The sequence below is a fragment of the Hippocampus bargibanti genome, linkage group LG02, assembly GCF_051943395.1.
Source record: "Hippocampus bargibanti isolate YZ-2025 linkage group LG02, ASM5194339v1, whole genome shotgun sequence".
In the NCBI taxonomy this organism is placed as follows: Eukaryota; Metazoa; Chordata; class Actinopteri; order Syngnathiformes; family Syngnathidae; genus Hippocampus; species Hippocampus bargibanti.
The window spans coordinates 25,007,871-25,035,013 of NC_142735.1; the positions used below are offsets into that span (position 1 = coordinate 25,007,871).

At 44.8% G+C, this 27,143-nt stretch overlaps 4 protein-coding genes across 4 annotated transcripts; all 4 read right to left on the reverse strand.

Annotated features, from left to right (window-relative positions):
- Positions 1-116: 116 nt before the first annotated feature.
- Positions 117-4,532, reverse strand: LOC148902134 (fibrinogen alpha chain). The gene is made up of 4 exons (XM_088990456.1): positions 3,943-4,532; positions 3,585-3,768; positions 1,109-1,254; positions 117-1,045 (listed from the first exon to the last, which is right to left on the reverse strand). Exons 2-4 carry the CDS (start codon positions 3,640-3,642, stop codon positions 707-709), a joined length of 543 nt encoding a protein of 180 aa, XP_088846582.1. The 5' UTR covers positions 3,643-3,768; positions 3,943-4,532; the 3' UTR covers positions 117-706.
- A 135-nt stretch (positions 4,533-4,667) lies between these two features.
- Positions 4,668-9,205, reverse strand: fga (fibrinogen alpha chain). The gene is made up of 8 exons (XM_088990446.1): positions 9,049-9,205; positions 8,870-8,974; positions 8,607-8,790; positions 8,375-8,520; positions 8,202-8,300; positions 6,934-7,089; positions 6,215-6,779; positions 4,668-5,372 (listed from the first exon to the last, which is right to left on the reverse strand). Exons 1-8 carry the CDS (start codon positions 9,103-9,105, stop codon positions 4,762-4,764), a joined length of 1,923 nt encoding a protein of 640 aa, XP_088846572.1. The 5' UTR covers positions 9,106-9,205; the 3' UTR covers positions 4,668-4,761.
- Positions 9,206-9,381: 176 nt separating this feature from the next.
- On the reverse strand, positions 9,382-16,394 carry npy2rl (neuropeptide Y receptor Y2, like). Its single transcript, XM_088990457.1, has 6 exons — positions 16,237-16,394; positions 13,504-13,923; positions 13,304-13,436; positions 12,183-12,348; positions 11,951-12,104; positions 9,382-10,884 (listed from the first exon to the last, which is right to left on the reverse strand). Exons 2-6 carry the CDS (start codon positions 13,702-13,704, stop codon positions 10,315-10,317), a joined length of 1,224 nt encoding a protein of 407 aa, XP_088846583.1. The 5' UTR covers positions 13,705-13,923; positions 16,237-16,394; the 3' UTR covers positions 9,382-10,314.
- Positions 16,395-22,942: 6,548 nt separating this feature from the next.
- Positions 22,943-26,997, reverse strand: lratb.1 (lecithin retinol acyltransferase b, tandem duplicate 1). Its single transcript, XM_088990460.1, has 2 exons — positions 25,475-26,997; positions 22,943-23,216 (listed from the first exon to the last, which is right to left on the reverse strand). The coding sequence occupies exons 1-2, from the start codon at positions 25,979-25,981 to the stop codon at positions 23,064-23,066; spliced, it is 660 nt and encodes a 219-aa protein (XP_088846586.1). The 5' UTR covers positions 25,982-26,997; the 3' UTR covers positions 22,943-23,063.
- Positions 26,998-27,143: the final 146 nt, after the last annotated feature.

The window sequence follows — 27,143 nt, forward strand, 5'->3', positions numbered from 1 at the left end:
GGGTATGGATACTATTTGGAAAAAAACACAAGTTTTAATGGGCTAAAATATAATTCAGTTAACTTTAGTATATGTTTGGACAGCTAACGTGAACACAGTGAATACCGTCCAAGAAAAAAACAACTTTTAAAAATTGGATATGAAGCAAGTGCCCCTGCCACTCAACCGGTATATGGAACTTCTCGTAGTGGCCAACAAGGGGCGGTGGAGTCCACTTTAGTACATTTTCTGTCGTTGAAGACAAAAGAAACCTCAAATATTAAAATAAATACGGTATTAGTCATTTATATGTGCCCTTCCACTCAACCCGTTTTTTTTTTAATTTAGCAGCGTAAATTGAATATAGTACGACTCAACATTCAAAACCCCGGAAAAGACCCTCCCTTTCTATCGTCAAGCACGCAGTAATTTCGAATTAATTCGTTTGCTGTTTCTGTGGCAACTCTTGAGCTAGTCCAAATTTATTTATTTTATTTTTTATATCGTGACAGTACTTCTGCCATACGGGAAGCTAAGTTTGCTCATTTCGCTTACTCAATATAAACACGTGATGGTATCAGAATACAATGATGAAGTTTACTTGTGAATAATAATAATAATAATACATTTGATTTATAAGCGCCTTTCAAAACTCTCAAGGTCACTTTACAGTCACAGGATGGCGTTTCAATGCCCCCAATGCGTGACACCCTGTAAGTGAGCAATATTAATAATATTGTGGGTAGTGTGTGTTGGATTTGTGGGGTTCACCATTGTCCGATTTGACCAAAAAGAGATGATTTTGTTCAATATCCACAAACTGGGAAAGCAACTCGCTCCGCACCGTCGGTATCTGCTTGTATGCTTCGGACGGGGGCGGGCCTACAATCACGGGCCGAAGTTTGATTGGTGGGATATCTTCCGGAGGTGGGGTTTGCTTCCTTCTGTGTCTGTCAAACTCAGTGGCATCTCCCCGGAGTGTCCGATAGGCGTCGTGGTCGATGTTGAAAGGCAGCGCCGCCCTGCAGGATCCGGCGCAGGCTCGTAACTTAATGTCCACGTCCACCTGACGAGCATTCATTTCGATTTGGCGGATAACCACAACGACAATACGCGCTGGGCTCCTTACCTCAGCTCTCCATAGCTCTTCCACCTGCCGCTGCATGCGTTCTTTGAGCTCCTCCAGCTTCTGCTGCTGCCTCCAAGATCGTTGGCGAAGCGTCGTCAGGTTCCTTGCCAGCTCAGCAGCATCTTGCACGAATTTCAGTTCTGACACTGGAAAAGAGACAAGAGTGGTTATGGTTATTTAAACATAAACAATACCTAAATACTACTTAACAATAAAAACAAACTTTTTCTAGATCAAAAATATGTCCCCAAAGATATGAGGTGTGGGGTTGGTGGAATACACGAGTGACATTTTTTTTCAATGGAGAAAAATGATTTCTCTTTGGTGACGAGTTGTGGCATTTTTTTTTTTGTGTGTAAATTATTCTGGTAGTAAGTTGAGAACTTCCTTAAAGGACAACCGACATCTCCGGACAAGTTGTGTCCATAATTTGTAAAATGGCTTCAAATGACTTCTACTGAGCGTATTTTAAAAAGATTCCACCGCATATAGCTATATTTTATGTTTTAAGAGTCGCGCTGAATATTCAGGAAGTCTTGTTTTTGAGTTGGTGACGAGTCCGTACGTGATGTCACTAAAGCACCGCCCCATGACCGTAAAAAAGACGCATTGTTGCGGTCCTTCCATCACGTCAATGTATTTTGCTGTACTTGTTTGGTCTGGGGACCTCATGTTGAAGAGGGCATCCAAGCTCCATATAAGGAATTTATCAGCCTGTGGAAGCGGAGGTGGCCACTGGAGGTCGCCATTTCGTGCCTCTTTTTTTTGGGTGAGAGATTTTCCCCCAATGTTGCCTCAAAATGGCACATATAATTATTTAATCGATTGCAAACATGTATGCTTTCCTCTTCAGAAATATTTGAATCACATTCATAATCATCATCTTGGAGTCCAAGATGGCGCCCGAGTAGGCAGCCATCAGCAAGTGCTCTCCTGAGCCTTGCTTTGTTTTGTTGTTTTTGTCTTGTTTTGTGTCTTCTTTTGTCACTTTGTGTTGTTGTGCGTCGTGTGGAACGAATACGGATTGTTCTTCAGCATTTTTGACCACGACATTCATCAAGGAGGAGACTGTGATGAGCGGTTGTGCCTTTTCGGCAGCATGAATATGTCAGTGCTGTTTTTCAATGTCGGTGCCATTCGACTGTCATCGCTGGACAGGTCTGGGGCTATTGTGCTTTTTTGCGCCCGTATTGGGCAGCATCTTCACAGCCCTGCTTTGTTCAGCGGAAAGGTCGGTGCTGTTGGACAGTTCGCAGCTAGATGAATGCATCGCTTGAGGAGCCCGCGATAAGAAGGAGCGTCAGCGCAGAGCGCCGATGCGTATGTGGAACTGTCGCGGCTTGGAATTGAAGTGGATTTATGTGGGACAGGAGATGTGAGACAATCTATTCATCAATGGATGCTACAGCTGCGTGTTTGCTTTCAACATTTAGCTTGTCGTCGACGTGCACGTTCCACCATGATGTCCCTGATCCACTGGTGAAGAGACGCTTTGATCCTCTCCTCTTTCATGTGGAACTGCTTTGTGTAATAAAGAGGGTACAGAAAGTGCTGAACAATGAATGACTCTCTGTGTCTTTGTGTTGTCATGTTATTTATTTCGTGTTTTTTTTTGTGTTTTTTTTGTTCTTTTGACTTCAAGACGGTGCCGCAAGAGTGGCTGCCTTTCCAGCGGCTCATGTATTTTGTTTTTCTACTTTCATTCCTTTGCTGCTGTGAAATGTAAATTTCTCCACTGCGAGACTAATAAAGGCCAATCCAATCCAATCCAATAACTGGATGTGTAACAAGAAAGCATATTATCCGAATCTGAAGCCATTGTTTTTATTCTCCAGCAATGCAAGACGTCTTGACGTGATGTCAAAAACTGTGGGCAGGACTTTCTGAAAATGCTCAATTCGCAGCTCAATTTTTTTTTTGCAGATTTTGAACACTTTAAGACGTTTTTATTGGTGTTTTGCATTTGAATAAAAATATCATACTGCGTGTTTTGGGTATTTTAGATGCTATAAAACGTTTTTCTGATGTCAGTTAAGAAACAAAAAAGTGACATCGGTTGTCCTTTAAAGTCAAGTAGTGCTTTGCTGCAAATACAACCCATTTTGGTGACACAGAACTATGTTGATGTGAGTTGATGAGTTTCATTTCTGCAAAGGGAATTCTTTACTAGGTTGGTTAGTGGGTCGACCACACAGTGCAGAGGCCTTCTTGCGTGGAGTTTGCGTGCCTCCCCCCACCCATTATCTGTGGGTTTTCTCCGGGTACTCCAGTTTCCTCCCACATGCCTCCAAAAACACATATACCAGGCAGATTGAACTCTCAAAATTGTCCCTAGGTGTGTGTTTTCTCCCATCTCATCATGTGGCGCCTTGTTAGCATGGATCGTGTTGAAGTGAGTTGAGGAACTTTCTTTGGACAAAAGTAGTGCTATAAAAAAGAGTTGCGAACAAAATGAAGCGTTTGCGATTGGCTTTACCGTGTTGGGTGACCAGGACTCGCCGATGTTGGTGATAGACGATAGCGAGCTTCGCCATAAACTCGTCAACCGCCGCTTCCAGCGTCTTGGCTGTCTTACAGAACCTGTACAGCTTCTTGTCCACTTTCGTGCGCGCCTGGGTGAGGCTAGCATGCAGGTGGCAACCAGATGGACATTTCCTGCCCTGCAGGTCGGGAAGAAAGTTCAAATATCCTCTCAAGCTATTTCCCCCATTTTCTCAAACGCTCCGCTTTGGTCACGTATTGAGTTGTTGACTTTGCGCTCGGGTGCAAATGTGATGTCATATTGAAATAGCCTATTGGCTCCAAGGCCAACGGGAGACATTTTCTTTTCTTACCCGGTCACCATGGGAACACGACGGCACGTCCGACCTGGCGGCGCAACTTCGTCCAGTGTGGGAGAGGCCGGGCTGCTGGCGGCCATGTTGGACATGCAGGCCGGCGCATGCTGTGGGCGCAGAGCAAATATGTGGTTAGCGGGGGTCCAAGGACGCCATGTTTGTTTGCTTTTTGGAAGAAACTTTGACTTTGAACGTACACCGACAGATTTGTTTGCACAATACGAGCATCAAATATGCTAGCATGAAAATGCTAACAAGCATTTGTACTGTTCAATTTTTCAGTGCTTTCTCACAGCAGATTTTTGAGTCTTGAATCCACCACCTTTTTCTAATTATAAGTATGTCTGTCATTCTGTGACTCTCCTGGCCTCTTTGACTATCTCGCAACCGCCTGATGATACCATAAACTCGTGTCTTCATTTGTTACGGCGCCTGAACCAGTACGACGCCCTTACTTAGGGAAAACTTTCAGGGTTCTAGCCCATATTCGGTTGATCCCAAATGTTGTTCCGTAGTCTATGTAAGGGACAGATGGTATTGCGTCGCAGGGGACAGTTGGGGAAGATGGGGTACAGATTACGTAGAATATGAAAGTCCTAGAGCAGTTTAGGTTCATCCAAAATGGTGAATGTGGAATGTGTTGTCGTTTTCGCCACTAGAGGTGACTTTAGGGCTACATGGTGTCCGAGTGGATCCCACTAAAACACACAGAGGAGACCAGGTCAACATGGATTCTTTATTGAGTTCAGTGCTGAACATTTTGGAAACAAGTGAAGGGTGGAAAGTCAACAGAACCAAAGGTAAATAGAAGAGATTTCACAATGTGGCAGGTCGCACAAACATTCGGACACTCTTGAAGCGGCGACTGTCCCACATCGCGCCGGCGCCATCATTGAGGTTGGCCGACTGGCAGTTGTGGTACCACCAACCCCCGCCGTGTGTCACTGCGCAATTTCCTGGCCCCGCGTCATTGTCCCTGTCCCAAGTGGTGAACTTCATCCCATTGTGGGACACTGCGAGGGCGTCGCCCGCGGTGCCGCTGTACCCGGAGACATATAAAGGATACCCGTCCTCCTCTGGACCCACGCGAATGATGTATTCTGCAGTGCTAACGCCCCCCTCCCCGTCCTGCATGTCCACCCTCAGCAGTGTCTCACCCTGGCTGGTCAACAAGTGGAGGTTCCGGTTCCCGAGCCAAACCTCCCCCTTCCCTTGCGCGTCCACACTTCCGAAACCTTCGCGAAACTCGGCCCAAGTTCGGTTGAAGTTGAGCAAGCCGTTTTCTCTCTGCTGGACTAACAGCCAGCCCCCCAACAAGCCCTCCTGGAGGCAGTACGCCGACACGAGGTCGGCGGCGGGCAAGGCTTTGATGTTAAACAAGCCGCTTGTTTCCCCCCGGGTGTGCTTGTGGAAGATATCCACGCAATCTGCAACACATCATTCGGTTCTTCAAATTCCATAAAGTTCAACACGGATGCTAAAGCTAGAAAAATAGAATGGGGTTTTCACTACCCTCAGAAAGTTAGGGATACTTGATTTTCAGCTGAAATTTCAGCACACAGCTAAACTGTATCACTTTTACGGCTAGACTTAATTTGAGCCAGAAGCTTTTGTTGGGCTGTTGAATGTCTCATTCCCTTTTTCAAACCAGCGAGGTGTCGGATCCGTGGAAATTTCCATGGACGGGAAGTGTCACAGAAAGGCACGGAAGTGGACACCTTTGGAAATGTCCATCAGTCAAAAACCTGATGTGAATATGTCCATCGAGAACAGAAACATTCAAGGGTAGTCAAAAGTTTAGCGCTCAAATTTAATTTAGGGGTAAAAGCGATTGTATATTTTAGGCTCATCTCAAAAGAATGGCATTTGGAAGAACAATTTAGAAATTCTCCCCAAAAAGCAGCGGAGAAGTAAAATATAAAATATAAAATTGCAAATAACTGCACCAATTGCGACATATCAATTCAATCTTCACTGCTAACCGCAGGCTAATCCAATTCATTACATACTGTAGTTACTTCGCATTAGCATGAGGATTTTGGTGCCATCTTATTGCCTTTTAGAACATTTCAGCATGTAATTTTTAAATCATTTTTTTGGGGGTGATAGCGGTCCAAATTAATCAGAAAATATATCAATTTCCACCAAAAACGAGGACGAGCGTATTCCTAACTTCCTGTGGGTAGTGTATTCTGTGACTAAGGCCTCATGACGCTAACGCCAAAAGCTAGCAGATGGCGGCGTCACTCCAGCTTGGAGGATGCAGTACCTTTTCCCGTGTAATCGCTCTGGCGTTCGACTTGCGCACTCTGCACACTGCGAGCGTGCACGTCGGGAACGTCGTCGTCCGCATTGTCACTAAAGAACTTTCCCAAGTCAAAGCCCACCTCCGTAAATGGCTGTGAGAGAACAGATTTTGTGTCCGAATGGCTTCCTTTGACTCCACCCACATGAGAGGTCTTGATGTTGGAGGAAACTTGGCTCAGGCTGGGGAAGATACTGTCCAATCCACCCTTGGAACCAGATACCCCTTGACAGGCGGGACCACCCTCACTGGTCTCCACTAGTTGTTCCACAGGGCCATCCGGGGTCATCACCATGGTTTTCTTGGTCACTATCACGCAAGATTTTGTGCTGGTGCTGGAAAAGTGCGTGTCTTCAAAGTTGCTACCGCTCCCGGTCAAGTCTCCGGTGATGCCACTCGACATCTCAGTGATGGATTTAGATTGCGTTGAGGAGCTTGATGAAGCGGTGGAAGTACCTGGAACTTTGGAGATAGTTGCGGGGGAGGATCTGGAACCTTCCATCTCAAGAATCAGCTGGAGGGATTTTACCTGGGCAACGGTGAAGAAGGTAACATTGGTCAGACCACTGATTCCCAGCGACTTGCTTTATAGTTTCAGATGCCTCAATATGGGTTTGCCAACTGCACGCTGACTACATGACTATATTTGGAAGTACGTTCAAGGCCTTGCGAGGCACCCTCACCTCGTGGAACATGTCTTGAAGTTGCTGTCCCGTCTTGGTACTCTTGGACTTGTAGATGGTGCTTTCCAGCGCTTGTTGCAACGGCCTGCTCTGCATCACTTGCAGAGGGCGCACGGACTGGATGTTCTGTACCTGCTGGGCCTGGAGCTGGTTCATCTGAAAAAAAGCCAACTTTTGTCATTTATAATAATAATAATAATAATAATAATAATAATAATAATAATAATAATAATAATAATAATAATATTATTATTATTATTATTATTATTATTATTATTATTATATATTGGATTTGCCTTTATTAGTCTCACAGTGGAGAAATCTACATTTCACAGCAGCAAAGTGATATATAGTAATAATAATAATAATAATATTTATTATTATTATTATTATTATTATTATTATTATTATTATTATTATTATTAGAAAATAATAATCATCATCATTATTATAATTATAACACAGTGCAAAGGTCGCCGGTTTGCGTCCCGCTCCAGCAGGTTGAACACTCCAAATTGTCCTTAGGTGTGAGAGTGACTGTTGTTTGTCTGTGTGCCCTGCGATTGGCTAGCAACCAATTCAGGGTGTGCCTAGTGCCCAAAGACGGCTGGGAAAGGCTCCAGCACCCCCCGCGGCTCTAATGGGGAATAAGCGGTACGGATAATGGATGGATGTATTATTATTATTATTATTATTATTATTATTATTATTATTATTATTAGTAGTAGTAGTAGTAGTAGTAGTAGTAGTAGTAGCAGTAATATTACTGTTGTTGTTGTTGTTGTTCTTCTTCTTCTTCTTCTTCTTCTTCTTCTTATTATTATTATTATTATTATTATTATTAGTAGTAGTAGTAGTAGTAGTAGTAGTAGTAGTAGTAGTAGTAGTAGTAGTAGTAGTAGCAGTACTATTACTGTTGTTCTTCTTCTTCTTCTTCTTCTTATTATTATTATTATTACTATTATTGTTCTCATCTTTATTAGTATTATTATACATGTTATTATTATTTTTGCCTAAATTCAATGGACATTGTGCTCCTTTTTCAGATATGTGCATCCTGCACGTAGCGCCAATATAGTACAAAATGACAAAGATATAATGTTCAATGACGTTGATGGCAGCACCTCAGTAATATCAGTCACTCTTCACAGAGGATAGAGAATTCAGGATGATGATATGGTCCTTTTTAAAATTCTCCAAATTGGTCCAAAATCGGACCAAATTTTTTGAGAACCTCTCACACGCATGTCAAACAGCGAGCGGCAAACCTGTTTGTCCAGAGCCACGTAACCGTCATGGTCCACCTGGTGCTCAAAGTACTTCTCACAAGAACCTTTGCAGGAACGCAACTTGATGTCTATGTCCACCTGGAGGGAAGGGAGCAGGGTTCTTAGAAACGCGTTGCTCATTGTCCTTCTCAGCACGGCGAAGCGAGGCTCACCTCGAGCTTCTGCATGTCGGCCACCTGGTCCGTCACCCGATCGCGGAGGGCAGCCAGGACCCGCAGCTGCCGGTCGATCTTCACCTTCATGTCAGAGATCCTCTGGCGAAGGGTCTGGGCCAAGTTATAGTAGCGGTCGTCATGGCCTGCGGGGCAAAACAAGGAACACGTCATCCTCCGATCGCGCTCCGAAAGAGCATAGCGGGTCAGAAGGAGGTGCACAGGGACCAACCGGAGTTCAGGATGAGCTTCTCCTTCAGGTAGTCGTACGTTTGCTTGGTCACTATATCGGCCGAGCGCTGCCCGCGCTGATACAGCTCCACCATACTGCGGATCTTTTCGATTTTCTTCAGGAGGCTGTGATCCTGGTGGTCCATCAAACCTTGGATCCTGCAGCCTGAGGGACACTTGTTACCCTGGGGCAGAGGTGGGAAAAGGTGCTCCATTAGCATTTTGTTGTCATGAAAAAAAGAATGAATAAAAATCAAATATTACCCAGTCGTCGTCGGTGCAGAAAGGCCACTCCCTCTCGGGGGCGCACTTTTCAGATCGGGTGTTGGGCACCACGGGCCGCGCTCCCCTGGGGTCCAGCCCGCTCGCCTGTGGAGGAAGGGGAGGTGGGCTTAATGTCACCTGATGTCCAAGCAACACAACGTTTTTGGCTGTCGTCTCACCAGCGAGGCGGCGGCGCACACGAGGCCGAGGCAGGCCAGCAAACTTGATCGCGGCATGTTGTCGAATGTTCCGAAATGTCCGTAGTCGTCCGGTTTTGAAGCCGCCCGACACCCCGTGACTCAGGCAAGGTTGAGCAAACCGTCGAGGGGCCGACGACCTTTTGTTTGTTGCACTTTGTACGCAAATACCAACATGCGTTTTTTCCCACCATCTGAACACTCGAACGGTAAATGTGACGTGTGTGCGACGTGAGACTTAAGTAAGGACTTTACGCAAGTGAAGTCACTGTCATGTCACTATTTTTTTTTAGAAATCCTTTATATTTACATATGACAGAATGCCACATACATCATGGCACAGTTTACAAACAATATTCATAGGTTAGCGTGACAAATACATTGGGAAAAAAGTCATCCTAGTCAAGAAAGGTGCTCCTTACAAAACGTAAAATGTGTGCGAATCCCTACAGACGTGTTTTGCGAAAAACAGAAGACTGTAACATCAGGACAAATTTGTAATGTTATGAGAGAGCAACATTAACTCATTCACTGCCAGACGATGTGCAAAAAATGTGTCCACTCCAGTGCCAGGGTTTTTGTCATCTTCATTAAAATTCCAGGACCCACAAAATATAGATTTTTAGGGCTACATAAATATTCAATTCAGCGTAAAAAGCCTTACACTCTCTTCTTTTATCAGAAAAAAAGCATTAATTCCTAAATGATATGGGTCTGGAGTTATCTGAGCTTGAAATGGGGCCGGCTGTACAAAATACATTACAATACAATACATCTTGATTTACATAGCGCTTTAACAAGAGCTGATGCTGTAACAAAGTGCGAACATGGACAAAAGAAAAATGCTGCTCGCTTGCCAGAGGTCTGACCAGCGCTTTATTGGCACCACGCAAGAAAAACCAAAACCCAAACAAATTTGGGAATGGTGCTCCATGTCATGCTTTTCAATTCCAGAATAAATTCGAGAATGGCAGTGAATGAGTTAACCTCAACTGTGTTAGCATTAGCAGAGGTCATCGCACTGCTAATGCTAACACCACATTAGCATACGTTGTTCTCCTTGGCAACAAAAAAATGGCTGAAATTGGATTGGACCAAAACAAAAAAAACAAAAAACGTATTGATATAGTGCAAGCAGTTCATCCACGACAAACTCAGCCAAATAATTGACTCCCCTCCCAGTCAGCTGCTACAGGCAGTAGTTTAGCCGCCAAAAAACGAAACGGATGAATCAGGAATCCCCGATGGTCACACGTCAGTGGCATTGAGACAGGCGCACGCAACGTCCTGCCTCCCATCCTCCCTCTGGGTGCCCCCTCCATCTTCCCCGTTCACCTGGCGAATGGAGTCCTTGCACCCTCGCCGACGCCCTCTATCCCGTAGTTTAAAAGCAGCCAGGAAGGCGGCGCGGTAGTTCCGGTTCATCCATCCGTAGAGCAAAGGGTTGGCAAAGGTGGAGCACATGGCCACCACGTGGAAGAGAGTGTATAGCAGACGGAAATGGGGCATGTCCAGCACGGTGCTGTCGATGTCGGTGGCCAGCTGGAAGGCGTGGTAAGGGAGCCAGCTGACGGCGAAGACCACCACCATGGTGACCAGCATTTTTGTGGTCTTGCGACGACGGCGGTGGCGCTCGGAGCCCGCGGACGCCCCGTCGGCCCCGCCTTCCGCCGGGCTGACGTGACCTCGAAGTTTGGACCAGATTCGGGCGTAGGCGAAAGAAATGATGGCGAGCGGGAGGAAGTATTGCAGTACTAACATGGAAACGCTGTATACCGTCCCGTCTGTGTTCGACCCGGGCCATTTCTCGGTGCAAACCTGGAGACGGGGACACAAAATAGAGTTGACGGCTGGTCGTGCCACGCAGAGGTAACAAAACCACGAGCCACGGGTGCTGATAATCGACCGGAAGGTCACACCAAGGCCCGTTGGTGCGGTGAAAGCCACAATTTGACAGGGATTTTATTTTCTGGACCTGCACATGTTACCTTTGCATGTACATGTAAAGTATGTATCGTATTTTCCGGCGTATAAGGCGCACCCAAACGATTTTCTTCAAAAGATGACCCTGTGCCTTATACGCAGGTTCGCCTTTTATGTGAAGTAATATTAAGCTATAACAGGTCTTGCAACGATGTCAGCAGCAGCTGACTTCATTTCAAGAAGTAGTGCGCAGTGCATGCTGGGATATACAGTGTACAATGCCGTTTCATTTCAATAATCTCTTAAAATTACTTTGACAGGTGTAAAAAAAAATTCTCGCGATTTTGTCATCATTTTCCGTTTTTGACACTATGATGAGAAATGGAAAATGTGGTGTTTTATTTTGCTTGTTTTTGTATTTAGTGTCTAAAAAAAAGCATTTATTCCTGAAAATCTTAAGGCCCAAATATCCCTGAAGGAACATAAAAGTTTTAAAGAAGGAAAATTGGTCATCTTTGAAAATGATATTTATTATTGTATTGTGATAAACTGATAAAACCCCAGAATATTTTGGAGCTCATAAAAATGCAGAAAATACCAGACGTTATACTGTTCTTCAATTTCTATTTTCGTGTTTGACATAACAATAGGAAAATGATGGCTAGGTCAGACTGTTTTGTTGACGCAGCATTTTGTTGACCATTTTAAGGATATACAGTATAACTAACGTAGCCCCAGCCTCTACTGTATCGCTTCATAATGTGGTGCGCTTTATATATGGAAAATGTTTTTTAAATATGTCATTCATTGAAGGTCCGCCTTACTGTGCAGAAAATAAAGTAAATCTCAAGTCAAACTCTCTAAGTCTTATTATTCAGCCTCTAATCAGCAACCTGGTTTAACCTGTTCACATGCCCTGAAAATCATCCTCAAGACTTTGAGTCCCATCTCTGTGAGCTACCTGGATGCTGTGTCCCGGTGTCACCGCGAATGATCCGTACTCCCGGAAGATGGCCAGGGGGCTGGCAAGCGCGGCGCTCATCAGCCACGTGAGCGTGATGACCCCGTAGCAGGTGTCCTTGCGCATCCTGGTCTCCAGGTGGTGAATGATGCACCTGTAATCACGGCGACATCACTTTCACGCATAAAGCCTGCGAAGAATCATCCGCCGGCTTATCCGCCCGCATACTGACCGGTGGCGGTCCAGGGCAATGACGTTGAGGGTCAGAGTGGAGACGTGGACGGCGAGGCCCTGGGCGAAGGGCACCAGGAAGCAAAGGGTGCTGCCAAACTGCCACTCACCCTGAAGCGTGTAGACCAACGTGAACGGGAGGCACAGCGCGTTCACCAGCAGGTCGGCTGAGGGACAGGAAGTGGCATTTAAAGAACGGAAGACTTTTAAACTGCCGTCCGTGAGCTGGCTGGTGTAAGTGGACACTTAAAAGGACGGAGACATTGTTAACCGGAGACAAATTCCTTGCGTGGTCTACACACTTGGCAATAAAGATCATTCTGATTCTGGTTCAGTGAATCACTTTGAGCCAATTATTCAAAGTAATAATATGACAATGATGTCAGATATCTGACTTCCGACATTTGTCAACAAAATACATACAAGGGAGGAAACCGGAGAATATGAGAGAGACTGAGAGAGTGGGGCAGAGAGAGAGAGAGAGAGAGAGAGAGAGAGAGAGAGAGAGAGAGAGAGAGAGAGAGAGAGAGAGAGAGAGAGAGAGAGAGAGAGAGAGAGAAAAAAAGACGGGGTGGAGTGAGGGAGAGAAAGAGCAAGGGGAGATAGAGAGAGAGGGAGAGAAAGAGAGAGAGGAAGAGAAAGAAAGAAACAAAGAGCGAGAGAAAAAGAAAGAGAAAGAGTGTGAGGGAAGAGAGAAAGGGAGAGAGAGGGGGAGAGAGAGAAAGAGAGAGGGGAAGAAAGAAGGAGAGAGAGGGGGGAGAAAGAGAGACAGAAAGAGTGAGAAAGACAGGGAGAGGGGAGAGAGATGGGGGAAAAGAGGGAGAGACAGAAAGAGAGGGAGAGCAAGAGAAGGAGAGAGGGGGCGAGAGAGAGAGAGTGAGAAAAAGATGGAGAGAAAGAGAGAGAGTGAAAGAAAGATGGAGAGAGAGAGAAAGAGGGAGAAGAGAGCGGGAGAAAGTTAGAAAAAGATAAAGAGTGTGAGGGGGAGAGAAAGAGAGACAGAGCGAGAGAAAGAGAGAGGGAGAGAGAGATTAGAGAGAGAGAGAGAGAGAGAGAGAGAGAGAGAGAGAGAGAGAGAGAGAGAGAGAGAGAGAGAGAGACTAAATTGGACTATGGACATACCGACAGCCAAGTTGGCTATGAAGAAGTTGGTGACGGTGCGCAGCGTCTTGAAGCGGTAGATGACGTAGATGACCAGAGAATTACCCACAAGCCCAAGCAGGATAATGGCGCTGTAGGCCACGATCAAGATCACCTGGAGCGAGGAGCAAGAGATGCGGCAGTTGCCCGGAGGCCAGTCGGGACGTCAACCTGTCACTCACCTGCACGGCGACCAGTCGGATGGGGTCTTCGGGAAAGGTGCCGCCTTCGAACCCGAGGCGCTCGGCGTGGGCCAGCAGGTCGTCATAGTCGTCGTGGTAACTGAGGTTTACGGACCCGGTCGTGGGCGGGTCCCGGTTGATGTCCACCCAGTCCATGCCGGTTGCACGTGTCGGAGAGTCAATCGTCAACAATCGGGTCATGCGATTTTGGACAGTTGTCTGCGTCCCACATCCAACTGGATAGATCGGATATCCAATCGCAGACGTACGTCCACGCCCGCACGTCGAAGCTTCAATCGCATGTTTGGCATGTTTGAGAATTTCTCGCCTGTCTTCTCTCACGCAATCGTTTGTCCGGTTGCGCGCATCATACGTCCCATCAGTCACACTTCCGGACTTGGCGCGGCCATTCCGCGATGCCTGTAAGGAAAGACAAAGAAATATTTGAGGAATTTCACCCGATTGTGCGATTTGGGGTGAAGCGCGACGGCTATCGTGGCGGGTAGCGACGCGGAAGGGGACACTGATTTATTCATCGACACGTTTCCCCGCTTGCGCTATTTTTGGCTCACTCTCATCTGGACGAGCCAGTCGAGTGGGAGACGCAGTCACCTGGATGCGAGACATCCCCACAGTTTTATAAACAAACCTACGGGGACCTGGCACGCTTCCCTGAGGAACGCCGCCGCACATGGAAGCGTTGTCAGATGACGTCGTTAGAAAGTGACATAAGTGGCTTCCTCGCATGACAACAACGCAGAAGACAAAATACAAACAGCGTAAAATCATACAGAAATGATGACATGAGATTGAATGTGAAATTTGATTGCATTCATTGAGAAATTCCAGATCTCACGGCCAAAATTATCAAGTCCCATACGCATAATTACCTAATTATGCTTGTTCGATTCTTGAACCGTCATTTGAAATGATGTCCTGTCCTTGAACTCCGAGGATGGGAATTCAAACTTTTGAATCCGAATTATTGACAGAACAATTGACGCAATTGATGACTGTTCTTGACACAGGAAGTCTTGTTTCGAGTTGGTGACGATTCCAGACGTGATGTCACGTCTGGAACGCCCCTGACCAAGAAAGCGACACACAATGCATTTTGGGTACTTTGCTTGGTCTGAAAACATCGTGTTGATCCGTGTTGATGGCGAAATTGCCCAACACATAAATAACGCTATGATGAATTGTTGTGTGTTGCACCAAGACTACTATTCGATACTGTCATGATCTGGTTGGCGACCAACGGGGGGCGCTGTCCGCCCGCCTACACCTGCACAGGTGCTGGTCGTCCCGATCAGATTGGCGACCAGCGGGTAGCGACGTCAGCCCTGCCTGCAGCCTCGCAGGTGTTGGTCGTTTAATCATTGACACTTAAAAGGACACCCGGCACGATCATCCGGAGCCGGTTCATTGTTTGTTTGCTGCTTGGTTGCTGCATGCATCGTGTACGTGTTTGTTTAACCTTGGCGGGCTTTTACTTTTGGTCTTCTTTTGCTACTTTGTATTTTTTCCATTCAGATGATTTTGATGTTTTACATTTTGTTCCTGCTGACCTTTATTTTAATACAAATTGTCAAACAACCTCCTGCTCACTTCTGCCTGCTTTTTGGGATCCGCACCCGCCATCACCACCTCGCAAACCGTGACAGATATTAGTTGACACAAATTCCCAGCAGACAAATCAGCCCATTTCCAACGGAGCTTGGGTGCCATCTTGTGCATTTTCTGGGCGCTACATTGGAGTCAAGATGCCTCAAAATGATACGGAAGGACTTCTTTAATCGATTGCAAACATTGATGCTTTCCTCTTCAGGTCTATGTGAATCATATTCATAACTGGATGAGTAACAAGAAAGCATCTTCTCCGAATCTGAAGTCATTGTTTTGATTCTCGTGCAAGGCAAGACATCCTGGCATGACGTCCCGAACAAGGGGGCGGGACCTTCTGAAACTCGCCATTTTCGGGGTCATTTCGAAGTAGTTTTGGGACACTAACTTTTTTTGGTGTTTTGCATTTGACTAAAAATATCAGCCTGCGTGTTTTGGGTATTTTAGATGCTATAAAACATTTTTCTGATGCCAGTTCGGAAACAAAAAAAGTGGTGTCAGTTGTCCTTTAAGTATTCTGTCAGTAATATTTTCTAACGGAGATAGGTGGAGCTTCGGGTGGGGGTTGTCTGATCTTCCTCTGCCGACTTAATCTTTAAAAACTTTGGAATCGTTTGAAAACTATTTCACTGATGCACCACTACGAGTCGATAACATCACCCTCTCCATTTTAGATCTGAGTTTGAGTCTACTGGGAGTGGTGCCAGCCTTTTGACGCGACTCACCTCTTTTCTACCGATGATCATAAAAGAACAGAAAAAGGGAGAATCGAACTTTTCCCTCCCCTGTTAAAAGTCCACTCCGTCATTCTGTAGATTTGGTGTACATGCATCATTGTTGATCCCGCGCGTCTTGAAAATGACAAATTACCCTAAAATGGCCGTCAGTGAATGATTAAACCAATAATAGCGAGTTCACTTAAATGTGCGTCTACGTTGTATTGATATGATGCATGTTTGCAAAACATTCATTCATTAAATGGCAGATGTGCTATTCTTCAATTAATGAATGACACAAGCCCCTGACATCATCCCACAAAATAAAAGTAACACTTGAAGAGTTGATTTGTATTCATATTCTCAATACATATAAAAAGGTTGACACACTGACCGGTGGCGTCTCTGTGGTCCAGACTCCAAAAGTCCTCGGCGGTCCAAAATAACAAACAAAAAAAAGAGGTGGCGGTGTTCACTTTTCCAAATCATCCATCACCGCGTCACCTACGATGAGCACGTTGCATCACTGCGCGAGTTGGAGGAGGCGAAGAGGCAAGTGAGGCAGGGGAGCGTCACATTGCAGAGGCGGGGCGTGCTGCTTGCGAGTGTGAAGAGAAAGATGACGGAGGACGAAGATCAAATCAAAATGAGCAGGCGGGAGGTAGCAGATGGCATTGTCACGACAATAGAAAAGAATGAACAAATGATTCCAATCAAAAATACAAAGTCAAGTCACGCAAAACGCAAAATACAAGATAAATACAACGCGCTTTTCATTGAGTCACCCTGGAGGCCAGAAAAAAAGATAAAAACTTCAATATGCAACTCGCATATTGGGGCAAAGGGTGGGGGTGGGGGGGGGGGGCATGGCAATTCGCTTTTCTCAGCCCAACATCCCTCAGGAACATGCCACCCACATCACCCGGTGGATACAATTAAGCACACAAAGAAGCTAACCGCGCTAATGCTACACACCCACCCGTGGCCAAGAAAAGCTGCTTTGTGAGGATCAAAATTGCTTTGCCGTTTCCTGAAGATTAAGGCCCGACACATTTATTACACGGACCGATTCAACATCTTACAAGATAAGGAAAAAACCTAAATCACATTGAAACTCCCCCACATCCCCAACCTCATGCCTCCCCCCAAAATTGGCGGATTTGGTGCATTTTTCGCTCTCTGCTCACAATGAAATACCAAATATCAGAATCGGCATTGGCTATGTACAAAATTTTATAGAGCTAAATAGCTAGCTCGACAGCTAGCTAGCTTGTGACAGACAGACAGACAGATAGATAGATAGATGGATAGATAGATAGATAGATAGATAGATAGATAGATAGATAGATAGATAGATAGATAGATAACTGACATATACAGATATATATATATATATATATATATATATATATATATATATATATATATATATATATATATATATATATACAGTAAAGTCTCGTTATATCGATATTCTCGGGAGTCAGAAAAAATGTCGACATAACCGGACTATCGATATATCCGATCCTGCAGCATGTAAATTTTCTCCTTGCGTTCATAGAAATGTATCGTAATAAGCAGTACTATCGATATAACCGATATCGATATAACGAGACTTTACTGTATATATATATATATATATATATATATATATATATATATATATATATATATATATATATATATATTTGTAATGTGAAAGTGATTTGCTTGATTGTGACATTTGTAAAAAAAATCACAGTCACCGTGCAATAACTGCTCACATGACGCAAACACAGGCACACGGCAGCCATGGCGACAGCTCATCAGTGCAATGGCATGTTGCGCTGAAGTTGAGAAGACGAGATACAGTTTGGGTTGATGGATTAGAAAAAAAGACATGCAGTGACATGCGTTGTGCAAATTGTGGAAATTTTGTCATCTTGCGATTGTTGCTATTTTTAACATGTACCAAAGGAAATGACATTTTTATGCCCTCAAGATTTTTTTTTTCAAATGGCACGACACAATGTTCTATTTCATTTTTCGGTATGTAGCTCAAGGAGGAAATTTCGCGGACACTGCTGACATTTGCCAACATGCTAGCCTGACCATTTTAGGAAATGCCGCATTGCTGCGGTACTAGCTTGGCCTGGAAAAAGGGCGCTCTGTTTACTGATCGCACTCAACCGAAAGGAGAAGTTTAAAGTTTTTCCTCATCTTATCTAACATTCTTCTTTGACATTTAAACACACCTGCTTTTTGATTCTGCCGGTCAACCAGCGATGAAAAAGACGCAACTATGTTCACCATGGCCTCCTCGTTGGAATGGACGATTTTAGCTTGCTGAAAAATAGATAGCATTTACATTGTCAAAAACAACTACAATCAAATTCAGATGAAAGATATCAGTTCAAGGAAAAATATGCAAATAGGAATTATCTGGCGTAACGTGACTGAAGTGGGTTTGTGAAAAACAATACTGCAGACACAGACTCCCCATGCTTTGCTTTACCAGCCACAGCTACATACATAGTCACTTTGCCGCCCCATACCTATCTGACCTTATACAAATTTCTATTCCCTCTCGTTCCCTCAGACCCTCTTCCTCCCTCCACCTGTGTGACCCCCCCCCCCCCCCCTGCCCGTCTCAGCACAATGGGGGACAGAGCTTTCAGTTGCTCTGCTCCCAAACTCTGGAACTCCCTTCCTCATTGATTCTCTTCCCACCTTCAAATCCCATCTCAAAACCCACCTATTTAAAATTGCATTTTATGTGTAGCTTTATCTCTTGTTTCTATTTATAATTGTATTTTATTTATTGTATTCTAGTTTGTGATTATTATTATTATTATTATTATTATTACTTTGAGTGATGTGTGGTGGGGCGTTAATGAAAATGTCCTTCCCTGTTGACAGATAATTGATCTTATTATGTATATTCCACAGTTCATTACCTTCGTTTTTGTTTTTTCCAGTAAAATTGCTTAGTTGTAAATTAAACTGCATTTCAAATTCTATTCATTCAGTTTATATTCGTTTATCAGATGATGTAATGAATTCTGCGATTTTTTTTGGGGTGAATTATCAAAGAAAACATTTAATGAAAGAAGAGGCTTTCGGCTTTTCCCTTTAAGGGGTCGCCACAGCAAATCAGTGTCCTCCATCTTTCGGGGTTTGATCCGCATGTTTGTTTTGGCCAAGCTTTTACGTCGGATGCCCTTCCTGACACAACTCTCTGTGCTTATGGAAGGAGAGTCACCTTCCATAAGGACTGTTGGTAACTTAACCTCTGGTGCTGTTCGGTCGTATGCTTCCGCCGAAGATCACTCCGCCAGCCGTGGTGAGTGTGTATTATGAAAATAGTGCTTATTATAAGGTTTAATTTTCAGAGATTTGACGTTTGTAAGACAAAAAGTTTGTAAGTTGAGGTGTTTGTAAGTTGAGGTCTCACTGTATTTAAAATAATTATTTCAACAGGATCCATCATGTTTTTTTCATAATTAACTGATCAACAAATGACTTGGCTTCCACGTCTATTTTCAACAATCGAAGGCGCTCAAAACGTTGCCCTTCCCCGACACTAGCAACACGAAGGTTGCTAACCGGGCAGCTCGCTGGCGTCGTCTGTTGCCAGCAGAAAAATAAAAATAGACTATTATGATGGTCTCACAAGATTGTCCCCTCCTCTTTCCGCACACATGCTTTCTCTTTTCCCCAACGCCGTGCAGAGGAGGTGTGTGAAAGAGTGCACGCTGGCTCCTGATGTCAGTGCTGACGTCACGTCAAGGTGGCGCCGCATCAAGGCCAACGCCAAGGGAACGCAACTTGGGGGAGGGGAGCAAAGTCGCAAAGGAGGCAACGAGGGAAGGGCGGGAGGTGGGCTTGGGGGTAGAAGAGGATCTTAATTTGCGCGAAAACCATCCAGCCATTTTCCACCACGCCTGCACATACATACAGATATGACCCTTCCGAAAGGTCTCGGAAGGTGCAATTGCTTACGATTTTTTTGTTGACATGTGGCTTTTCCGATCATACAATAAATATATATATAGTTTGGGATTACGGATTTACCTCAAGATGTGCGTAACAACTCTGGACCGAGGACCTTTTGGCTCCTAGTTTTCGAGCGAGCAAAATTATTGGAACAGACAAGATCAAATTCACTTGCAGTGAATAATATTAGGTGACATCAATGTCATTGGCAGCAACAGTGAGCCCTTGACTTCACTGAATAGTTGCGGTCTTCCTTTCAAATGTTTTTCCAGGCCTTTAATGTGGCCTCCTACAGTTCTGCTTTGTTTTTGTGGGGTCTGTCTCTTCTTCAGGAGGTGAAATGAATGCTCTGTTGGGTGATTGAATATACCTGACAAACACCTTCCACTTAAAATAATACGATATACTAATATAATAATAATAATAAATTATATTATTGCACTTTATTAGATATTTATATTATATTATAATATATATTATAATATATATATATATATATAGTTATATTATTATAATATAATATGATTATATAATAAGAATATAATAACAAGAACACTTTACAGTCACAGTATACATTTTCCCGCGGATGACCTTATGCTCCAAACCGTTGTGGTGTTGGCACTGAGGTGAAGCTTCTCCTGATGAGTTTCAGTGTTTTTTTTTTTTTTTTTTTTTTTTGGGGGGGGGGGGGGGGGGGGTTGTTTTGTTTTATGGAAATTGCCAGATTATTTTCAGAATTAATTCGGCTGAGGCCATCTTGAGTTACATCACTTTAAGTTAATTGAATAATGTCCGAATCAACTCATTTGCTCACTGGCAATGGAAGTGGCTTCAAAAAAAAGGGCTCGGTTTTGCATTGTTGAACACGTTTAGATGTAACTACCACAAATGAAAAGATGGAATTTTCATTTGCAAAAGGAAAATAGGGTGCCTGAAGGAGGCTAGCCCAGCTGTCCTTGGGCAGTGGGCGAGGGGCACCCTGAACTGGTTGCTTTTGATCTGATGCCCAAAAACAAGAATCGTGGAACTAATCTTGTTGTAGAGGACCTCACAGACCAACTACACACACACTCAAGTTAAGAGGATAAGCACGCCTGCCTCCATCACACATCAAGTCACTTTCGACTAGCACCCGCCCGCCTGTCCCCGCCAAAGCCGACAACAAAGGACAAATCAGAGCCGCACACTCGCTCAGCACCAAGACAAAAGGGTGGAGGAGGGAGGAGATCAACGATCCAATCACGCGAGGGCATCCTCGCCAAAGGTCAGCCCTGACAGCCGGAACCGAGGAAATGGCAGCAGGTTCCAAGGTCGAATCGTCAAAAACATTCCGGACACGGGAGCATCCCGAGAGACGCAGGGCCAGAAAATCAACTCCCAGTGCAACAATGACGAACACGGGACGGTATCAATATGCGGTAACCATGACAACAATTACCATCCAATCCCCCACCCCAACCCCACCTCCGTCGACTAGTTTGCCAGGAACACACCTGCAGCATTACAAGGGGCCGCCGGGGTCACAATGCACACGCACGCCCCTCATTGAAATGCTCTCTCACGCTCCGCCGCTCCATTTGTTTCCCTCTCACACACACGCACGCACACGCAACTGATCTCACATGACCGAGAACATTTTCTCGTGAAACGCCATCTCATAACATGCAGAAAATCGTTGCCCTCACACATTATTGAAAGACTCTCTCATGGTCATTATTTTCTGCTCACACGCACTCACGAGGCTGACAACACGGCAATAAAAGGCTCTCTCAATGTGATTTTTTTGTTATATTAGAGTAAATTAGATGTGCATTTCTTTGTCTCACAATGGAGAAATGTATATTTCACAGCCATAAAAACAAAATACAGAAGCTGCTGTAAAGGCAGCCACCCTCGAGGTGCCATCTTGATGTCCAAAACAAAACAAAAATAATGTGACACGACACAAAAGACACAGACAGTCATTCAATCCGAAGCAATTTCTGTGCCCTCTTTGTTGAATGAAAGAGTTCAGGATGAAAGAAGAGAGGATCAAAGTGTCCTTTTCACCTGTGGATCAGAGACGCCATGGTGAAATGTGCATGTCTGCTACAAGCTAAATGTTGAAAGCAAACACGGACCTGTAGGATCCATTGAACTAAAAGATACTGTCTCACATCTCCTGTCCCAGGTAAATCTGCTTCAATTCCAAGCCGTGACAGTTCCACATACGCATCGGCGCTCTGCACTGACACTCCTTTCTACTCATCGCGGGCTCCTCAAGCCATGCATCCATCCAGCCGCAGACTGTCCAACAGCACCGACATTTCTGCTGAACAAAGCGGGGCTGTGAAAATGCTGCCTATCACAGGTGCACAAAAGCACAATGGCCCCAGAGATTTCCAGAGATGACAGTCAAATGGCATGGACATTACTCCCAAATCAAAAACAGCGCTGGTATATTCATGCTGCCAAGAAGGCCAACTGCTCAGCACAAGTCTCCTCCTTGATGAATGTCGTGGCCAAAAATGCTAAAAAAAAAAAAAATCCGCATTCACAACAACAACACAAAGTGACAAAATAAAACACAAAACCAAAAAAAAAGCAAGGTAAGTTTCGTTAGAGCACTTGCCGACGGCTGCCTCTTTGGACGCCATCTTGGACTGTTCACATACAATATTGAAAACCACTCAAATGAAAAAAATTTCCACTCACACACAAATGGAATGCTAGCCTTTCCCTTGTCACACGGAGACACACCAATGACATTTTTCTTGCAGAACACGAAAAAGCTCTCACACACAATTGTTTCGGGGAGCGGAACATCCTGAAACTCCAGAAAGCACTTTTCACTTCATACTGTAATTTGACATCCTAAAACTGTTACAAGTTTATGTTTTTCAATGTATAAATGTTGACGCTGGATTAGACATCATGGTTGGTGGCCATTTTCTTGGAGGTCGTTCCATTGAACTATCGTGACAACGTACAGGTTCTGGATGTCCCCTGAAATGCAATAGGTCAACTGTACAAAAAAAAATCACTTACATGACAGATATCCTCTGCCATGTAATTTTGTCATAGACCCTGAAAACAGTGAAAGGCTATCACGCAAAATGAAATACAGCAAGGGGCCTTTCCAAATGAATTGTTTATTTACATGAGTCGAAAAGCGTTACAATCCTGTGAAATCCCGTAATACATCAAAAGTGCAGACCCCCCTGAAAAAAACACACTAAATAACAGCATGTGGCTTGAGATGTTCGTTCAGCTGGCCATCCACAACGTAAAGGGGATGAAGACAGCAGGCAAGGCTGTCCCGGAGGACACGCCCAAGCAGGCCAGCGAGAGGAGGCCCAACAGACCCGCCACAGCCGCGTTCCGTTGGTCTCGGATCAGTGACTTTAACCACTGGCAGAACTGATCAAGACAAAAAAGGAATACATGAAGTTGTCGAAGAGTAATGACAATTTTAAGAGTAAACTGACAACGGCATTTGAACTGAACTGCCGTATATGCTAGATTAAAACACAATAAAAATAAAAGTAGTCAGATCAGTCAATGTCAAACGACGACTGTGAAGTTCAGAGAGAAAAAAATATTGCTGAAAACGTTTTTGCACAGAATGGAAAGGAAGTTTGTTTTTTTTAAGTACAGTTTTTGCTTTTTTGAATGTTGCTGTGCCGATGACCATTTTGTGTTTGGGAGCCTTTGACTGAGCGAGTTGCTTGTTCGGTAGCCACAAAGGGACATAAGTCTTCTTGTGCCGGTCCCAAGCCCGGATAAATACAGACAGGTTGTGTCAGGGAGGGCATCCGACGTAAAAGCTTGGCCAAAACAAACGGATCAAAGTGGATCAAACCTCTAAAGATGGAGGAGACTGATTTGCTGTGGCGACCCCTTGAAGGGAAAAGCCGAACGGAAAAGAAGAAGACAGTATGTGGAACCATTTAAAGGCCAACGAGTAAACGTCTTAAACAGGCGATTCTCTACCTAGTGGTACGCAGGCTCCCCCTGGTGGGCTGTAAGGAATCATTCAAGAATACTCACAGTATGCATCCAACATGGGCTTGATTGGGTTTTTTTAAGTGCAGTCCATTGTTAAAGTAACGTTATACGTTGTATTTTGGAGACTAATTCAAATTTTTTTGTCCAATACATTTTCACGAAATCGCTGTTTACTTCCGGGTTGAGAGAAAGCTGGTGCGTCGGCTGCCGCTACTCACCCGCTAAAAAACGTATCCTGTAACTGTAAATTATCCTTAAGAGTTTTGAAAGGTGCTTATTAATGAAATCTATTATTTATATTTTATTGCATGCAGCGAGAACATTGAATGACTGTTACACTCATTCAATACATTTTAACAGAATCACACACACACACATACAGTGAGACCTCAACTTACGAATTTAATTGGTTCCCAGACAGTGTGTAAGGCGAAAAGTGTGTATCTAAAAAAAAATCCCATAGGAAACCATTAAAATGGGAATAATCCGTTCCCAGGTTTCCATAAAATATAGTTTTCAACTAAATAAGCCTTAAAACTACATACAACATACCTTATTCTATGTATAATAAATGTGCTATTGTATTGCAATGAAAGAAATACACTGCATTGTATCATAAAGTCACTTTATTTACATTTGTGATGGTCATTTATGGCTTGATGGAATGGCATTGGAGGTCGAAGGTCAAAGGGAATTGTATGAGGACTGTAATTAAAGAAATAAACTGTGCTGTAAAATAAAGTTTTATTTACCTTTTTGATGGTCGTTGATGGCTTATGGAAGGAGAGTCACCTTCTATAAGGACTGTTGGTGCTGCTGTTCGGTCGTGTGCTTCCGCCGAAGATCACTCCGCCAGCCAGTGTGTATTATGAAAATAGTGCTTATTATAAGGTTTAATTTTCATACATTTTGTCATGATCTGGTTGGCGACCAACGGGTGGCGTTGTCGGCCCCGCCTGCACCTGCACAGGTGCTGGTCGTCCCGATCAGATTGGCGACCAACGGGTAGCGACGTCAGCCCTGCCTGCAGCCTCGCAGGTGCTGGTCGTTTAATCACTTAAAAGGACTGCCGGCACGACCATCCGGTGTCGGTTCATTGTTGTATGCTTTGTCTGCAATTGCATGCATTGTATGCTGTGCATGTGTTTGTTTAACCATGGTGGACTTTTACACTTGGTTCTCTTTTTATGCTTTTTTCTGTTCAGATCATTTTGATGTTTTACATTTTGTTCCTGGTGACCTTTATTTTAATACAATTTGTCAAACAACCTCCTGCCTGCTTTTTGGGATCCGCACCCGCCATCACCACCTTGCAATACTTGACACATTTGACGTTTGTAAGACGAAAAGTTTGTAAGTTAAGGTGTTTGTAAGTTGGGGTCTCACTGTGTGTGTATATATATATATATATATATATATACACACACAGTACTTAGGTATAGAACAATTATTGTAATAGTCGAAGATTAAAGTAATTTTTAGATGACATTTGGTGTAAAAACCACGAGAATCACTCTTTTAAATAAAATGGATATCAACTGACATGGGAAAAGGAAAAAAACAGTTTTGCCTATTTGCTGACGTGCGACAAGACAAACACTAAAGCAGCCATGCCAAAACTATCCACAATAATGACAGTAGCGCCCACCAGTGCACGCCCCCATTCTGACCTGTTCGGTCTGCAGACTCCGCGCGGTTCCGTAGCGGCACCACGTCACAAAATGCTCGCAGTTGTTCCACAGCAGACTGTAGGGGACGCTGCCAAGCAAGCGCTCCGCTCGCCGGGCCGCCTCTTCGGCGTCGGGGGGACCGCGTCCGGCACTCTGCATGGCGTGTGTGTTGAGCCGCACAGTTGCGCCATACGCGAAGTCCTCCACGGAGTCAACCCGCACGCTCGCGCGCTTGGAGAGCACGCCGAGCAGTAGACGCGTGTTGGTCACTTTATTGCGGAGGTGACGCGCGTCCGACGTGAGCGCGGGGAGGATGTCCGGGATGAGGTGCGCCACGCGGCCGTCGCCCAGGTAGATGCCAAAGTGAGTGAAGAGCGTGCGCGGGACCTCCAGCAAGTCGCCTCGCCGGTAGACGCGCTGGCGCTCGAGGGGCGGCGGTGGCGGGTGCGCGCACGTCACGAAGAAGAAAACCACTTTGTCCAGCAGAAAAGCGAGCGCGTTGAGCATGACGTGAACGAGAAGGAGACGACTTAGTCCGGCAAGGAGATGAGCGCGACCACCATGACTACGTGCGCCTGATGCTCCGAATGGGCCCGGGCACGTTGGCACCAGGGGCGGGACCAGATGGGCGTGACAAACGACCCACTTTGTGGGGTGTAAATGTATTGACCAAAAAAAAAAAAAAAAAAAAATGGGAGAAGTGAGTCTGCTACACACGCTGCCTCGGATAGGGGCAGCAGAGAGGCTAGTTATGACTCGAGGTACTTATTGTGAGTGGAAGTTAATGTGATGCATCACCACGAAATACCACCTGGATGGTTGAACACAAACATATCTACAGGCATACACATGATCCGGACAGCCAATAGTAACACAGGACGCGGATGGGAGAGGAAGTAAGGAGGAGGGGTCATAAAACACATAAAGAAGGAGGACTTTGTTTTCTTTCTCCTGCAACTTTCCACAGGCACACACGCACACATCCACACGCCCACACGCAAAAATCATGAAGGGGAATAAAATGTGTTTAACAGTGAAGCTGGCGTCACTGGTTTTAAACCACCAAATCCAAATGGGTTCTTGCTTTCGGTCTGTCTCACACACAAAATGTATCTGTCTGTCTCTATCTCTCTCTGCCTGTCTGTCTCTCAAGCATGTTAATCTGCAAACTAGCTCGAGCTAGCTTGCTTTCTCTCTGTCCGTCTGTCTCTCTGTCCATCTCTCGCGGGCATATTTAGCCTGCTACTTAGCTAGAGCTAGCTTGCTCTCTATGTCCATCTCTCTGACTCTCTGTCTTTCTGTGTCTGTCACTGTTTCTCTATTTCTCTGTGTCTCTGTCCATCTCTCTCAAGCATATTTAGCCTGCTAACTAGCTAGAGTGAGCTTTCTCTTTGTCTGTCTCTCCGTCTCTATAACACACACACATACACACACGCACACACACAAACACAGGGGCATCATTAAGCCCCCAATCCCTGTGTGTTGACGGAAGAACAATCCACATGATGACTGACAAGCAGCATGTTTGTGTGCGCGCGCGCGCGCGTGTGTGTGTGTGTGTGTGTGTGTGTGTGTGTGTGTGTGTGTGTGTGTGTGTGTGTGTGTGTGTGTGTGTGTGTGTGTGTAACAGTAACGCCGGCCAGATGTGCAGCAGCCATCAAGCTATGCT

What these genes read in the sequence shown, in the direction of transcription:
- LOC148902134 (XM_088990456.1), bottom strand. Translation starts at nt 3,642, where the DNA reads ATGGCGAAGCTCGCTATCGTCTATCACCAACATCGGCGAGTCCTGGTC. An exon ending in AGTCCTGGTCACCCAACACG is followed by an intron (nt 1,255 to 3,584) that starts GTAAAGCCAATC and finishes TCTCTTTTCCAG; the next exon opens with TGTCAGAACTGAAATTCGTG. An exon ending in AAGAGCTATGGAGAGCTGAG is followed by an intron (nt 1,046 to 1,108) that starts GTAAGGAGCCCA and finishes AATGCTCGTCAG; the next exon opens with GTGGACGTGGACATTAAGTT.
- fga (XM_088990446.1), bottom strand. Translation starts at nt 9,105, where the DNA reads ATGCCGCGATCAAGTTTGCTGGCCTGCCTCGGCCTCGTGTGCGCCGCC. An exon ending in ACGTGGCTCTGGACAAACAG is followed by an intron (nt 7,090 to 8,201) that starts GTTTGCCGCTCG and finishes GCTTTTTTTCAG; the next exon opens with ATGAACCAGCTCCAGGCCCA. An exon ending in GAGCGATTACACGGGAAAAG is followed by an intron (nt 5,373 to 6,214) that starts GTACTGCATCCT and finishes GATGTGTTGCAG; the next exon opens with ATTGCGTGGATATCTTCCAC.
- npy2rl (XM_088990457.1), bottom strand. Translation starts at nt 13,704, where the DNA reads ATGACCCGATTGTTGACGATTGACTCTCCGACACGTGCAACCGGCATG. An exon ending in TCCGACTGGTCGCCGTGCAG is followed by an intron (nt 13,437 to 13,503) that starts GTGAGTGACAGG and finishes TCCTCGCTCCAG; the next exon opens with GTGATCTTGATCGTGGCCTA. An exon ending in CATAGCCAACTTGGCTGTCG is followed by an intron (nt 12,349 to 13,303) that starts GTATGTCCATAG and finishes CCTGTCCCTCAG; the next exon opens with CCGACCTGCTGGTGAACGCG.
- lratb.1 (XM_088990460.1), bottom strand. Translation starts at nt 25,981, where the DNA reads ATGCTCAACGCGCTCGCTTTTCTGCTGGACAAAGTGGTTTTCTTCTTC. An exon ending in GGAGTCTGCAGACCGAACAG is followed by an intron (nt 23,217 to 25,474) that starts GTCAGAATGGGG and finishes TGTCTTGATCAG; the next exon opens with TTCTGCCAGTGGTTAAAGTC.